Source organism: Oncorhynchus keta, chromosome 17, assembly GCF_023373465.1.
Source record: "Oncorhynchus keta strain PuntledgeMale-10-30-2019 chromosome 17, Oket_V2, whole genome shotgun sequence".
NCBI classification, from domain to species: domain Eukaryota; kingdom Metazoa; phylum Chordata; class Actinopteri; order Salmoniformes; family Salmonidae; genus Oncorhynchus; species Oncorhynchus keta.
The window spans coordinates 42,914,354-42,931,429 of NC_068437.1; the positions used below are offsets into that span (position 1 = coordinate 42,914,354).

The window sequence follows — 17,076 nt, forward strand, 5'->3', positions numbered from 1 at the left end:
AAATATGTGCTATGTTTTCGCCGTAAAACATTTTAGAAATCTGACTTGCTGGCTAGATAAACAACTTGTTTATCTTTCATTTGAGCTATTTTACTTGTTAATGTGTGGAGGTTAAATATTTTTAGGAATATTTTTGCGCATTGTGCGTTATGGTAATGAGCTTGAGCTGTAGTCACGCTACCAGCAGAGGAATAAAACTCCCTAGGAGGTTAATGCAACCGCTGTGTCAGATTTCAAAATAACTTTACGGAAAAGCATAATCTGAGAACGGCACTCAGAACACAATCCAGCCAGAGAAATATCCGCCATTTTGGAGTCAACAGAAGTTTGAAACACCATAGATATTCACGTACCTTTGATGATCTTCATCAGAAGGCACTCCCAGGAATCCCAGTTTGACAATAAATGACTGATTTGTTCCATAAAGTCCATCCTCTATGTCCAAATAGCCACTTGTTAGTGTTCAAACCCAGTAATCCATCTTTATGAGGCGCGAGCACTTCGCCCAGACAAACTCGAAAAGTTCTGTTACAGGTCGTAGAAACAAGTCAAACAATGTATGGAATCAATCTTTAGGAAGTTAACATAAAACATCAGTTCACTCTGGGCACGCTATTCATCCAAAAGTGAAAATGCTGCCCCCTATCCCAAAAAGGTTAAATGGTATTAATATACATTTGCATATATTTCAGATAAATCCCATATATTCCCACAGAAAGTTTCCACTTATGAATATTCCCCAAAATGTGCAACCCTAGTTGCACCATTGTTCTTACACAATATAATCATATACAATTTCAGTAGCATGTCTTAAACTGATTGACATCCCCACAGCCTCCACAATGGATCAGTCCACTCAGCGCGAATCAGACAGGTGTATTGTACTTTTTTTTTTGCTACTCGACCAAACACCAATCAACCAAACAATCAACTAAATAGGGTCAGCCCCAGTAAACACATTCATTTTCCATTCTAAATTTAAAATCTGCTGCTGACGGAGTTCATGAGCTGGATCGGTCTGAACTGACTGCGCGAGTGTGTGTGTGTGTGTGTGTGTGTGTAAAAACTATGTCCAATGCATTGAAGGTCCCCAAGAACACAGTGGCCTCCATCATGCTTAAATGGAAGAAGTTTGGAACCACCAAGACCCTTCCTAGAGCTGGCCGCCAAACTGAGCAATCGGGGAAGAAGGGCCGTGGTCAGGGAGGTGAGCAAGAAGCCGATGGTTACTCTGACAGAGCTCTAGCATTCCTCTGTGGAGATGGGAGAAGCTTCCAGAAGGACAATCATCTCTAAAGCACTCTACCATAAAGGCCTTATTGGTGCAGTGGCCAGACAGAAGCAAATCCTCAGTAAAAGGCCCAGGGTAGCACACTTGGAGTTTGCCAAAAGGCACCTAATGACTCTCAGACCAGGGAAAACAAGATTATCTGGTCTGATGAAGATTTAACTCTTTGGCCTGAATGCAAAGTGTCACGTCTGGAGGAAACCTGGCACCATCCCTATGGTGAAGCATGGTGGTGACAGCAACATGCTGTGGAGATGTTTTTCAGCAGCAGAGACTAGTCAGGATCGAGGCAAAGATGAACGGAGAAAAGTACAGAGATCCTTGATGAAAACCTGCTCTAGAGCGCTCAGGACCTAGGGGGCGAAGGTTCACCTTCCAACAGGACAACGACCCCAAGCACACAGCCAAGACAACGCATGAGTGGCTTCAGGACAATGTCTCAGAATGTCCTTGAGTGGCCCAGCCAAAGCCCGGACTTGAACCCGATCAAACATCTCTGGAGAGACCTGAAAATAGCTGGTGCAGCAACGCTCCCCAGTTAACCTGAGAGCTTGAAAGGATCTGCAGAGAAGAATGGTGTGTCAAGCATGTAGAGTCATACCCAAGAAGACTCGAGGCTGTAATTGCTCCCAAAGGTGCTTCAACAAAAGTACTAAGTAAAGGGTCTGAATACTGATGTAAATGTGATATTTCAGTTTTATTTTTAATGAAATTGATAGACTCCTACTTTTCATATGAATGCAAAATTGTATTTTTCTAAATTTCTCACAAAAACAAGCCTCTCTCTGAAATGTCAAAGGAGCACTTTACATTTAACTCAGCTTGTCATGCGAATTTTGCAAACCTCGGAAACAACTTTGAAGACGACCACCACAACAAAACCTAAAAGGTTGCGACGAGAAAGCTGCACCGCTCTGTCAACGGGCCTCGATGCTTATTATCAGACGTATTAGTTTACAAAAATCTGGATATAATGTACTGTTAATGAAATGTTAGAGAGACAGCACTGAATGATTCAGAACATGAATAATCATATTTGTCTTGGTCCTCCAGGACACCTACAGCTCCAGATGTCACAGGAAGGCCAAAAAGATCATCAAGGAAAACAACCACCCGAGCCACTCCCTGTTCACCTCACTATCATCCAAAAGGAGACTCAAATCTCTGGCCACTTTAATAAAAAAGGTATCTTTATTAAATCGCCACTTTAATAATGTCTACATAACTCATCTAATATGTAGTCGTGGCCAAAAATTGAGAATGACACAAATGTTAATTTTCAAAGTCTGCTGCCTCAGTTTGTATGATGGCAATTTGCATATACTCCAGAATGTTATGAAGAGTGATCAGATGAATTGCAATTAATTGCAAAGTCCCTCTTTGCCATGCAAATGAACTGAATCCCCAAAAAACATTTCCACTGCATTTCAGCCATGCAACAAACGGACCAGCTGATATCATGTCAGTGATTCTCTCGTTAACACAGGTGTGAGTGTTGACGTGGACAAGGCTGGAGATCAATCTGATCATGCTGATTGAGTTCGAACAGACTGGAAGCTTCAAAAGGAGGGTGGTGCTTGGAATCATTGTTCTTCCTCTGTCAACCATGGTTACCTGCAAGGAAACATATGCCCTCGGAGTGTGGTGTCAGGAAAATAACCTCACACTCAACGTCAACAAAACTAAGGAGATGATTGTGGACTTCAGGAAACAGCAGAGGGAACACCCCCCTATCCACATCGATGGAACAGTAGTGGAGAGGGTAGCAAGTTAAGTTCCTCGGCATACACGTCACAGACAAACTGAATTGGTCCACTCACACAGACAGCATCGTGAAGAAGGCGCAGCAGCGCCTCTTCAACCTCAGGAGGCTGAAGAAATTTGGCTTGTCACCAAAAGCACTCACAAACTTCTACAGAAGCACAATCGAGAGCATCCTGGCGGGCTGTATCACCGCCTGGTACGGCAACTGCTCCGCCCTCAACCGTAAGGCTCTCCAGAGGGTAGTGAGGTCTGCACAACGCATCACCGGGGGCAAACTACCTGCCCTCCAGGACACCTACACCACCCGATGTTACAGGAAGGCCATAAAGATCATCAAGGACATCAACCACCCGAGCCACTGCCTGTTCACCCCGCTATCATCCAGAAGGCGAGGTCAGTACAGGTGCATCAAAGCTGGGACCGAGACTGAAAAACAGCTTCTATCTCAAGGCCATCAGACTGTTAAACAGCCACCACTAACATTGAGTGGCTGCTGCCAACACACTGACATTGACACTGACTCAACTCCAGCCACTTTAATAATGGGAATTGATGTGAAATGTAAATATATATCACTAGCCACTTTAAACAATGATACCTTATATAATGTTACTTACCCTACATTATTCATCTCATATGCATACGTATATACTGTACTCTATATCATCGACTGCATCCTTATGTAATACATGTATCACTAGCCACTTTAACTATGCCACTTTGTTTACATACTCATCTCATATCTATATACTGTACTCGATACCATCTACTGTATCTTGCCTATGCTGCCCTGTACCATCACTCATTCATATATCCTTATGTACATATTCTTTATCCCCTTACACTGTGTATAAGACAGTAGTTTTGGAATTCTTAGTTAGATTACTTGATGGTTATTACTGCATTGTCGGAACTAGAAGCACAAGCATTTCGCTACACTCGCATTAACATCTGCTAACCATGTGTATGTGACAAATAACATTTGATTTGATTTGATTTTGCTGTCATATTGCTTTGCACAAAAAGGGCTTCACAGGCAAGGATATTGATTGCACCTAAATCAACCATTTATCGGATCATCAAGAACATCAAGGAGAGCAGTTCAATTGTTGTGAAAAAGGCTTCAGGATGCCCAAGAAAGTCCAGCAAGCACCAGGACCGTCTCCTAAAGTTGATTCAGCTGCGGGATCAGGGCACAACCAGTACAGAGCTTGTACCAACACATCCTCCAAGAGCAACTTCTCCCAACCATCCAGGGACAGTTTGGTGACGAACAATGCCTTTTCCAGCATGATGGAGCACCTTGCCATAAGACAAAAGTGATAACTATTTGGCTCTGAAAACAAAACAATGATATTTTGGGTCCATGGCCAGGAAACTCCCCAAACCTTAATCCCATTGAGAACTTGTGGTCAATCCTCAAGAGGCGGGTGGACAAACAAAAACACACAAATTCTGGCGAACTCCAAACATTGATTATGCAAGAATGGGCTGCCACCTGTCAGGATGTGGGCCAGAAGTTAATTGACAGCATGCCAGGGAGGATTGCAGAGGTCTTGAAAAAGAAGGGTCAACACTGCAAATATTGACTCTGCATCAACTTCATGTAATTGTCAAAAGCTTTTGACACTTATGAAATGCTTGTAATTATACTTCAGTATTCCATAGTAACATCTGACAAAAATAGCTAAAGACACTGAAGCAACAAACTTTGTGGAAATTAATGCGTCATTCTCAACTTCTGGCCACGACTGTATATACTGTTTTCTATACCATCTACTGCATCTTGCCTATTCCGTACAACCATCGCTCATCCATATATTATATGCACATATTCAACGTTTTACATTTGTGTGTAAATGGTAGTCGTTGTGAATTTGTTAGATATTACTGCAATGTTGGAACTAGAAGCATTTTGCGACACTCGCATTAACATCTGCTAACCATGTGTATGTGACCAATCAAATTTGATTTGAAAATGTATTTTATAAACACAAGGAAGTGAAATTTCATCACCAAAGTGCATTTTCACCCACTCTGGGCAGAGTTGGTAGACACCCCATAGTGAGTGATACCATACCTTGGTTTGAGATGAAGAGAGAGAAACACCTCCTCGTTGGTTGGCCTGGCTGCTATTCCTCCTCTGGGACACTGGGATAGGTGCTCTACCTGTACAGAGAAGAGGACTGTCAGATGTGTTCTGACTATGGCACAAATAGGTCAAGGTCAAGGATCAGTGTTTTTCACTAGCGCTAGCTATACTGCCGGTTACACACTTATTTTCAGCCGGGTACTTTTTCCAAGTTAGAGAGAAAGTAGTTTAAAAAATTAAAAATTCTTTACAATTAGCAAGTCAGAAGAAAAGTCAGCCCAGCCCTCTCCCACTAGAATGAACGATAAGAATTAATACCTGCAGTCAACTTGTACAATACATTAGAAGATAAAGATCATGTTCTTCATTTCAAGCTTACCAGCCACGTAGTGTTTATTTACAATTTTTATTTTACCTTTAATTTACTAGGCAAGTCAGTTAAGAACAAATTCTTATTTTCAATGACAGCCTATGAACAGTGGGTTAACTGCCTGTTCAGGGGCAGAACGACAGATTTGTCAGCTCGGGGGTTTGAACTTGCAACCTTCCGGTTACTAGTCCAACGCTCTAACCACTAGGCTACCCTGCCGCCCCCAAGCAGACAATGACGAGAGAACTGTACTGTGAGTCATTAACTGTACTGCAGCAAGTGCCAGGTGACCTAGTTACAGTATGGAATGTGCTAAAAGTTCTACATTTGGTTTGCTCATTTAGTACCGTAATTTCCAGACTATAAGCTGCTACTTTATTCCCACACTTTGAACCTCGCGGTTTATACAATGAAGCGGCTAATTTATGGATTTTTCCCGCTTTCGCAAGACTCATGCCGCCAAAAAACTGAGCACATAATGTGACGTAAATCGAGCGCGCTCAAATTTCCCATCATTCTGATTACGGTAGTAATTTTGTCACCCTCATCATGGCAAAGACACTTTCAAGTTGAAGGCGATAAATCTGGCTGTTGGAAAAGGAAATAGAGCTGCTGCATGGGAGCTTGGCCTTAATGAGTCGATTATAAGACGTTGGAAACAGCAGCGTGAGGAACTGACTCAGTGCAAAAAGACAACAAACCTTTCAGAGGGAAGAAAAGCAGATGGCCCAAAGTATTTGCAGCCACTCGACATCAGTGTAAATCGTGCATTTAAGGTGGCTCTCCTTGTTCAGTGGGAGGCTTGGATGACAAGTGGGGAGAAATCCTTCACTAAAACGGGCCGCAGGCAAAGAGCATCTTATGGTCAAGTCTGCCAGTGGGTCCTGACAGCTTGGAGCGTTGTCAAAAAATCCACTATCATCAACGGGTTTCGAAAGGATGGACTGCTGCGTGTTGAAGAGGGCAGCATGAGCTCAGCGGGGTATTTGCCTCCGGATGAAAGTGACGAGAGCGACAATTAAAACGATCCAACATCGGATGAAGCAATTCTGAGGCTATTCAACTCCGACACCGAAGGAGATGACTTCAGTGGTTTCAGTGCACAGGAGGAGGAAGATAGTGACCAATGACTTTCTTGGTAGGCTACTGTTTTAATTTGTGTTACAAGCAGTGTTTCGTTTAAAGGCTGTGTAAAGTTCATTTGTTTCAATGTACTGGTAGGCACCTGCGGCTTATAGACATGTGTGGCTTATGTACAAAATACATATTTTTTAATAATTCAGTGGTTGCAGTTTATATTCAGGTGCGCTTAATAGTCCAGCAATTACGGTAGCTAGTTAGCTATCTAGCTAAGTGGTTAGCTTCTTTCAAAATCAAGCATAGTTTTGTAATAGCAGAGAATCCCCTCTTATATCAATAGCCTTGCCGTCTAATATTAGTTTTGTGAGTGCAGCAAATAGAGTAGAATGTTTTATTAATTCTATAACTTTATGAGCTGGGATGTCTGTCCTGAAAATTGTTTAGGTCAGAGACTATATGCAATGTACTCGTTAGCATTTATCATTCTAAATGGGATTTTACATGTATTTGTTAGCATTGCTAAGATTACAGATTACAGCGACTCAGTGGGGTTAGAAAATAGCGACCCTTGTGTTCAGCAATGTGTGTTGTGTACACTACGGTTGCAGTTAAATTTCTTTACACAGAAGGAGAAAGCATGATGCTCCTTTAACGTCTTTGTGGGTCAATTTGCACATCCCATATAATGTGGTAATGATGAGTCGAAATCCACTTAGCCTATTGTTTTCCGGCACAATCATTTATTTTCTTTCACGATTCATATGCAGCCAAAGTGCTAGTGCATAGGCTTACTCTGATTTTATTGATGAAAAGCAAGCTTGGCTAGTTTATAAATGTTGTCCAACTGACTGAATTAAGTCGATCTCATATCCTTGACATTCATAAATCATAGTTATGTCCATGGTACTGCCTAAAGAACAACTAAAGATCTCGTTTGTATTTTTTCGATATGAAGTCCATTAGGACTTGCCAGATCCAAATCGCATCAGTAAGAGAGCAGTTCATTTGGCTCCCTAATTTGCATACTGGTAGGCTTTTTGGTGAATATCTGCAGATAAATTATGAAAACCAAAGAATCTTCCTCACTGCAGGAACAATAGGTAGGCTAGAGGAGTGAGCCTTACTCTGGTCCAAAATATAAAATAAAACAGAATTCATTGTTTTAAAAGCTAATTATACTTACACAGTATTTTCAAATACAATGGAGTAGTCAACTGCTGCTTTCTGTGTAGCAAAGCCCATGATTAACACCTGCTTCATTCTTCAATCATACCTGTATTGCAGATAGCTGAGAAAATGACTCTTAAAAAGGAAGCTTGACATCTGACAAAGTCTGCAGACTCTTACAAGATTCTAAGACATCTGAGTGAGTTGTTTAAGTGTTTTTTAAAAATGTATTAATGACATACTGCAATTCACAAAGAGTTGCAAACAATTGTTAATTCTTTGACTAATTTAACTGATGTTGTTCACCCTCTTCTCTGAACAGGTATGGTTCCAGAAATTAATTGAGCATCTGTTCCGTTTAATTTACAGACCCATTTTGTCATTTGAAAAAAGTACCAATCACACAATTTGTTTGATTAAAAATTACCTGCATTTTATATTTTCTGATTAAATCAAATATATAATTTGAAGAACACACATAATTGTGGCAATTCATATCTTGCAGTAAAATACTTGAATCTCAAGAGAAGACAGGTTAAATGTTCTGCTACTTAGAAAATAGTCCTGATGCAATAGGCCAAGACAATATCCCCCAAAATAACAATGCACTTAATTCATACATTTTCAGTAATTTAGGATGTAAACACAATAGCACACAAAAACAAATCCAATCTGAGAGGTAAAATCAATAAAGTATTCAATATTTGAATACAGTGTGGCTCAGTTGGTGGAGCATGGTGCTTGCAATGCCAGGGTTCTGGGTTCAATTCTCAAAGGGGACCATTACGGGGAATAATTTATGAAAATGCATGTGCTTGCATGTAAGTTGGACTGGATAAGAGCGTCTACTAAAATGTAAAATAATTTTGCTGTGTATTTTGGTTGTAATCAAGGCATTTGAATATACCAGAGGCCACCAAAAGAGTTTGTTCAGCAAAACAATTCTTAACCTGGAGGTGCAAGCCACCCCAGACCCCCTTGGCTGGCTACTCCATGTGCTTGTGGAAAAGACTGAAGGATGTCAGCATAAAAGCAATTTCACATTAAAGTGGTCTTGAACTGAACATTAAATAATGGTCACATAATATACTGTAGGTTATTATTAAATCAGGAGGGTTAGAGTCTTGATTGAATGGATCATACATGCAAAATACTATTCCATTCATCTTATTCCATTGAGCCAACCATTAATTCATGGCTATTTTAGGCCTTTCGAGGTCACTCTCGACAGTAGTTTAAAAGGCTTGTGAAAGTAATTTCTTCCTGGCCTGAAAAAGAAAAGCACTTCTTGTTAGTGTTTTCTGAGGGAGAGGGACAAAGCACTGGGAAAACCACTGTGTCATGATCAACGCGAAGCAGAAAACTGGGTCAGCCTCACCGGCTCAATTTCTCTCCTTTATTGCATGCAGCTGCCTACTTACAGCATTGGCAATGGATAGCCTAGTTTGATTAAAGCATGGTCTCTGAGGATATAATCACAGAATGGCTCCCAGGCACAGCTGAGGACATAGAGTAGTTCCATTCCATAGAAAGCTTATTCCATGGTCCATGGATATACAACCAACAGTCATGACAGAAGTCTTAGAAATGATCCATCATGCCAGGATTCTGCATTCAAAATGCAAAAAGGGAGTTTGGAGCATTACATGCGAGTGTAACATGTTACCAAATAAATCACCCGTTACCAAATAAATCACCCGTATTCGGACACAATGTTGGACCCTGCCAAAGTACAACTCACTGGCAATGAACATGCTTTACGAAGTCAAAAAACTGCCAGCCAAAGTTGTCAAAAAAGCAGCATTGTTTGGTTAGGTACAGTACACTAGCAAGCAGTCATAGTCCACATTTATTTATTTTGTCACCTTTATTCAACCAGGTAAGTGGGTTGAGAACAAGTTCTCATTTACAACTGCGACCTGGCCAAGATAAAGCAAAACATAAGTATTCAAACCCTTTACTCAGTACTTTGTTGAAGCACCATTGGCAGCGATTACAGCCTTGAGTCTTCTTGGGTATGACGCTACAAGCTTGGCACAACTGTATTTGGGGAGTTTCTCCCATTCCTCTCAAGCTATGTCAGGTTGCATGGGGCGCGTCACTGCACAGCTATTTTCAGGTCTCTCCAGAGATGATCAATCGGGTTCAAGCCCGGGCTCTTGCTGGGCCACTCAATGACATTCAGAGACTTGTCCCACAGCCACTCCTGCGTTGTCTTGGCTGTGTGCTCAGGGTCGTTGTCCTGTTGGAAGATGAAACTTCACCCCAGTCTGAGGTCCTGAGTTGTTTTTTTAATCAAGGATCTCTCTGTACTTTGCTCCGTTTATTTTCCCCCTCAATCCTGACTAGTCTCAAAGTCCCTGCCGCTGAAAAAGTCCTTTTGGTGCCTTTTGGCAAACTCCAAGTGGCTGTCATGTTTCCTTTACTGAGGAGTGGCTTCAGTCTGGCCACTCAACCATAAAGGCCTGATTGGGGGAATGCTGCAGAGATGGTTGTCCTTCTGGAAGGTTCTCCCATCTCCACAGAGGAACTCTTTCAGAATTAACATTGTGTTCTTTGTCACCTCTATGACCAAGGCCCTTCTCCCTCGATTGCTCAGTTTGGCTGGGTGGCCAGCTCTAGGAAGAGTATTGATTGTTCCAAACGTCTTCCGTTTAAGAATGATGGAGGACACTGTGTTCTTGGGGACCTTCAATGCTGCAGAAATGTTTTGGTACCCTTCCCCAGATATGTGCCTCGACACAATCCTGTCTTGGAGCTCAACGGACAATTCCTTTGACCTCATGGCTTGGTTTTAACTCTGACATGCACTGTCAACTAGTGATGCACAGATATGACATTATTGGCCGATACCGATAGCCGATATTTTCCTTGCCAAAACAAAAACCCAATATCAATAACCGATATTTACAATTTTAGCTGCTTTTAAGCCCGAGCTACACCAGGAACGCACAGTCCCTCCATCAGTGCTCAGACTGTCCGCAATAGGCGGCGTTAGAAATGGCAGCAGTTTTACAGGCGCCCAACCAATTGTGCTACTATGCGGAGTTTTTTGGCGTTATTTGTAACTTATTTTGTACATAATGTTTTTGCAACCGTATCTTACGGGGGAAAAAAATAGCTTCTGTATATCAGGACAGCAATCACTCACCTCGGAATAGATTAAGATTTTATCTACAACAAGGTCGACGCACAAGACATTCTCCAAACACCCCACAGGGCCGATCCCCATTATTTGCAAGACGAAGCGACCCAGGTACAGAACAAAGAGACGGATGCCTGGTCAGGACCCGGACAAGGCGACTGGGAAAGCTGCTGTTACCATCAAAACTACTCGCCAACATGCAATCAATGGACATAAAATTACACGAGGTATGACTACCTGCCTAGAGAGTTCTCAGCTATACTTTTTGTGCCTGTTTATTTACCACCACAGACAGATGCTGGCACTAAGACGGCACTCAGTCAGCTGTATAAGAAAATAAGCAAACAGGAAACCACTCACCCAGAGGCGGCACTCCTAGTGGCCGGAGACTTTAATGCAGGGAAAGTTAAATCAGTTCTACCAAATTTCTATCAACATTTTAAAATGTGCAACCAGAGGGACATTTTTTCGAAATCACCTGTACTCCACAAACAGAGACTCGTACAAAGCTCTCCCTCACCCTCCATTTGGTAAATCCGGCCACAACTCTATCCTGATTACAAGGAAAAATTAAAGCAGGAAGCACCAGTGACTTGGTCTATAAAAAAAAGTGGTCAGATGAAGCAGATGCTAAATTACAAGACTGTTCAGCTAAATGGCATATATTGCTATCACAGACTGGAACATGTTCCGGGAATCCTCCGATGGCATTGAAGAGTACATCACGTCAGTCACTGGCTTTATCAATAAGTGCATCGAGGACATCATCCCCACAGTGACTATGGGGCGGCAGCGTAGCCTAGTGGTTAGAGCATTGGACTAGTAACCGCAAGGTTGTGAGTTCAAACCCCTGAGCTGACAAGGTACAAATCTGTCGTTCTGCCCCTGAACAGGCAGTTAACCCACTGTTCCCAGGCCGTCATTGAAAATAAGAATATGTTCTTAACTGACTTGCCTGGTTAAATAAAGGTAAAATAAAATACCACAAGCCATGGATTACAGGCAACATTCGCACTGAGCTAAAGGGTAGAGCTGCCGCTTTAGGGACTCTAACCCGGAAGCTTACAAGAAATCCTTCTATGCCCTGCGACGAACCATCAAACAAGCAAAGCGTCAATACAGGGCTAAGATTGAATCATACTACACCGGCTCCGACGCTCGCAGGGCATGCAAACTATTACAGACTACAAAGGGAAGCACAGCCACGAGCTGCCCAGTGACACGAGCCTACCAGACGTTTTTTTATTTAAAGTCCGTAGTCATGAAGTGCTTTGAAAAGGTTGGTAATGGCTCACATCAACACCATTATCCCAGAAAACCTAGACCCACTTAAATTTGCATACCGCCCAAACAGATCAACAGATGATGCAATCTCCTATTACACTCCCCCCTGCCCTTTCCCACCTGGACAAAAGGAACACTTACTTGAGAATGCTATTCATTGACTCCATCTCAGCGTTCAACACCATAGTACCCTCAAAGCGCATCACTAAGCTAAGGATCCTGGGACTAAACACCTCCCTCTGCAACTGGATCCTGGACTTCCTGATGGACCCGCCCCCAGGTGGTGAGGGTAGGTAGCAACACATCTGCCACGCTGATCCTCAACACTGGAGCTCCACAGGGTGCGTGCTCAGTCCTCTCCTGTACTCCCTGTTCACCCACGACTGCATGACCAGGCACGACTCAAACAAATCAAATCTATTTATATAGCCCTTCGTACATCAGCTGATATCTCAAAGTGCTGTACAGAAACCCAGCCTAAAACCCCAAACAGCAAGCAATGCAGGTGTAGAAGCACAGTGGCTAGGAAAAACTCCCTAGAAAGGCCAAAACCTAGGAAGAAACCTAGAGAGGAACCAGGCTATGTGGGGTGGCCAGTCCTCTTCTGGCTGTGCCGGGTGGAGATTATAACAGAACATGGCCAAGATGTTCAAATGTTCATAAATGACCAGCATGGTCGTATAATAATAAGGCAGAACAGTTGAAACTGGAGCAGCAGCACGGTCAGGTGGACTGGGGACAGCAAGGAGTCATGTCAGGTAATCCTGGGGCATGGTCCTAGGGCTCAGGTCCTCCGAGAGAGAGAAAGAGAATTAGAGAGAGCATATGTTGGGTGGCCAGTCCACTTCTGGCTCTGCCGGGTGGAGATTATAACAGAACATGGCCATTCAATAAGTTTGCAGACGACACAACAGCCTGGCACCACCTGGCTGGGTGGTGCCATAATAAAAACCTATCCCTCAATGTAACCAAGACTATGGAGATGATTGTGGACCACAGGAAAAGGAGGACTGAGCACGCCCAAATTCTCATCGGCGGGGCTGTAGTGGAGCAGGTTGAGAGCTTCAAGTTCCTTGGTGTCCACATCAACAACAAACTAGAATGGTCCAAACACACCAAGACAGTCATGAAGAGGGCATGAAAAAGCCTATTCCCCCTCAGGAAACTAAAAAGATTTGCATGGGCCCTGAGATCCTCAAAAGGTTCTACAGCTGTAACATTGAGAGCATTGCAAGGCACCACAGCGGGTAGTGCGTACGGGCCAGTACATCACTGGAGCTAAGCTGCCTGCCATCCATGACCTCTACACCCGGCGGTATCAGAGGAAGGCCCTAAAAATTGCCAAAGACCCCAGCCATAGACTGTTCTCTCTACTACCGCATGGCAAGCGGTACCGGAGTGCCAAGTCTAGGAGAAAAAGGCTTCTCAACAGTTTTTACCTCCAAGCCATTAGACTCCTGTACAGGTAATCAAATGGATACCCGGACTATTTGCATTGTGTGCCCCCCCCAACCCCTCTTTTCACTGCTGCGTATATATGTTCATCATATATGCCTAGTCACTTCAACCATATCTACATGTACAATCTACCTCAATCAGCCTGACTAACCGGTGTCTGCATGTAGCCTCGCTACTTTTATAGCCTTGCTACTCTATATAGCCTGTTTTTTTTTTACCTCTTTACTTACCTATTGTTCACTGAACACCTTTTTTGCACTATTGGTTAGAGCCTGTAAGTAAGCATTTCACCGTAAGTTCTACCTGTTGTATTCGGCACGCATGACAAATAAACTTTGATTTGAGAGAGGCTGGACTGAGGGCTTGTAGGCCTGTTGTAAGCCAGGTCCTCAACAGACATCACCGGCAACAACGTCGCCTATGGGCAAACCCACCGTCGCTAGACCAGACAAGACTAGCAAAAAGTACTCTGCACTGACAAGTCGCGGTTTTGTCTCACCAGGGGTGACGGTCGGTTTTGCGTTTATTGTCGAAGGAATGAGCGTTACACCGATGCCTATACTCTGGAGCGGGATCGATTTGGAGGTAGAGGGTCTGGAGTGGTGTCACAGCATGATCGGACTGAGCTTGTTGCTGGCAATCTCAACGCTGTGTGTTACAGGGAAGACGACATCCTCCCTCATGTGGTACCCTTACTGCAGGCTCATCCTGACATGACCCTCCAGCAAGACAATGCCATCAGCCACACTGCTCGTTCTGTGCGTGATTTCCTGCAAGACAGGAATGTCAGTGTTCTGCCATGGCCAGCGAAGAGCCCGGATCTCAATCCCATTGCGCACGCCTGGGACCTGTTGGATCGGTGGGTGAGGGCCAGGGCCATTCCCCCCAGTAATGTCCGGGAACTTGCAGGTGCCTTGGTGGAAGAGTAGGGTAACATCTCACAGCAAGAAAGGGAAAATCTGGTGCAGTCCATGAGGAGGAGATACACTGCAGTACTTAATGCAGCTGGTGGCCACACCAGATACTGACTGTTACTTTTGACCCTCCCTTTGTTCCGGAATACATTATTCAATTTATGTTAGTCACGTGTCTGTGGAACTTGTTCAGTTTATGTCTCAGTTGTCGAATCTTGGTATGTTCATGCAAATACTTACACATGTTAAGTTTGCTGAAAATAAACACATTTAACAGTGAGAGGACGTTTCTTTTTTTGCTGAGTTTATGTATGCACGTCAGCTTTGACATCGGTTTTGCACATCGGGTGTTAAACTACACATCAGCCGATACCAAGGTTGCCATTTTTAGCTAATAATCGTCCGATCATGTTCATCCCTACTGTTAAGCATTGAAAATGCACTTTTTGGTTGAATTAAACTATATTATTTTCTTTAGTAATCTAGTGGAGGAAAAGTTGTAAAAAATATAAAATAGTGAAAGTACAGATACCCCCAAAAAATATTTAAATAAAAATACTTTAAAGTACTACTGAAGTATTTTACACCACTGATTTGTGTCATTAGAAAATGTAGGCCTATAGCTTCAAATCTTTTTTTTTAAAGTTACAAATAATGCTCTCTTAGCAGGTAGCCAACACCATTCCTTGAGCATTTAGTTAGTATGAATGATACAGATATCGTTATAGATGTCATGGAATGCAATCAGGTTCTATTTGCATGTGGGAATATTGCCCCTTTAGCTACTTTTATTGTTAGTGACTGGACCACCTCGTGTGTCACTTTCAGACAGCCAAGCTGGGTTTCCACTAGCTCACGCAAACTCTTGAGGGCATTCTGCCTTCTCATTACCGTTTTCAGCCATTGGCTTTGCCCACGATTGGCTCATGTGAACTACAATCCCGACGCTGTTTTAACGTCTAGAAATATCAATAATGATTGCTTGAGATATGACTTTCTAAACATATGGCCCTCATCTTTCATCAACAAGAAATTATCCTTCAAATATAAAAAAATATATTAAAAAAAATACACTTACTGTTGCAGTTTTGCACAGATCCATACAGCTATGGTTGCCTCCAATGCCCACATGCAGGATTGCCCCGAATTGCAGGAACGCCCACATGGGGGAACGCTCACAGGCAGGAACGCCACGAATAACGGGCTGCAGTTCCACACTATTATTAACGAGCCCAGCTAGATCCAACTAATGACGTATCCAACTATGATACCCCTGTCCAGCAACAACAAAAAAAGCTTACAGGCTTGGGTATTTCAGTACACAGCTAAAATACACTTTCATCTAAGACACTTCTAACTACAGCGAAACGTTAAATTCACATTGTCCTAACTTGGCTAGCCCTAAATTAATCTTGTTATCTAAGGTAACGTTAGTTAGCAGACGTTAGCCAACTAGCACCGCGATATATAGCTAGCTATGCAACTAGCCATTAGTCATCACGACACATGCTGAAAATATTTTGTATCTACTTACATGAGATGAACTAGCTAGGACATCTCCATCTAATGGACCCCTCTGTCTAATGTTACGTGAACTGTGATATAAAACGGTAACGTTACTCTGTCTGTGACCTACTTTCTCCCTCCGTCATGACCAGTGCACCACTAACCTAGTTTTTCTAAACCAATTGCACAGGAGGACGACACTACGTCTTTTCTCTCACCAATCAGAAAACGATTGAGAACAGGAAAAGATAACGGACATACTGCCTTCCAATTACAGAGTGCTAATATTTTCCGAGGTGGGACCCGGCCGATGGCAATGGGCAGATTCGATTATGCTGAACCGCGGGGAACCGGGCGTTACGTCATCGGCGACAGTGGGTCGGGAGAAGCGGCCTGGTCATTTTTTCAACAAGGCAGCATGGTGCATCGTCCAGAAACAAACTTTTCCATAAAATACTGTTCTACGTCTCTTTCCATAAAATAAATGTTAGAATTTTCGAACTGGTTTTCATTTGGGAATCAATCATAAATCTAAAAAGCAATCCATTTTGCATGTGAAAACACATAATCCTACTCATTACTTCACGTGCTCTACGTCACTTTGTTCTCTGTGAACTGTGAATGGGGCACCTGTCTCACACCCGAGAGATAGCCCGGTTCCAAAACGAATGAAATTAACTTTCACCCTTGCAAAACACGCCTACAACGGGCGCCCGGGCGATATTAATCGAACCCCCTCACTGGAACGTCTTCACTGGCCTGGGCTGATCCTCGATGGTCTGGAAGGGCTTCCTCCCCTGTATTCTCCTTCTTCCCATCTGCACATAACAGTTGAATCATATACCTGGTAGTAGACATCATTCACTTAAAGGGCATACTGCCACTTTTCAACCTCAAAGCATCCTAGCCCATCCAACTACCTTTTTCCTATACTGTATTTATTTATTTATCTTGGTCCTTTTCACCCCAGTATCTCCACTTGCACATTCATCTTCTGCCCATCAATCA

General features: G+C 42.9%; 1 protein-coding gene across 6 annotated transcripts in view; it reads right to left on the bottom strand.

The window, feature by feature from the left end:
- LOC118395872 (aryl hydrocarbon receptor nuclear translocator-like protein 1) overlaps positions 1-16,261 on the bottom strand; it is a 29,739-nt gene extending 13,478 nt beyond the window's left edge. Inside the window, exons 1-5 of one of the 6 annotated variants that reach the window (XM_052466105.1) lie at positions 16,097-16,261; positions 15,641-15,835; positions 7,778-7,867; positions 5,133-5,221; positions 354-525 (exon numbers count right to left, since the gene is read on the bottom strand). Coding sequence is in view for 1 of the 6 variants with exons in the window: in XM_035789889.2 (XP_035645782.1) it covers positions 5,133-5,221; positions 7,778-7,818; positions 15,641-15,693 (183 nt within the window). In the remaining 5 variants the exon portion in view is untranslated. The remainder of the gene's footprint in view (positions 1-353; positions 526-5,132; positions 5,222-7,777; positions 7,868-15,640; positions 15,836-16,096) is intronic. The other 5 variants (XM_052466104.1, XM_035789889.2, XM_035789890.2 and 2 more) reach the window with 5 other exon arrangements.
- Positions 16,262-17,076: the final 815 nt, after the last annotated feature.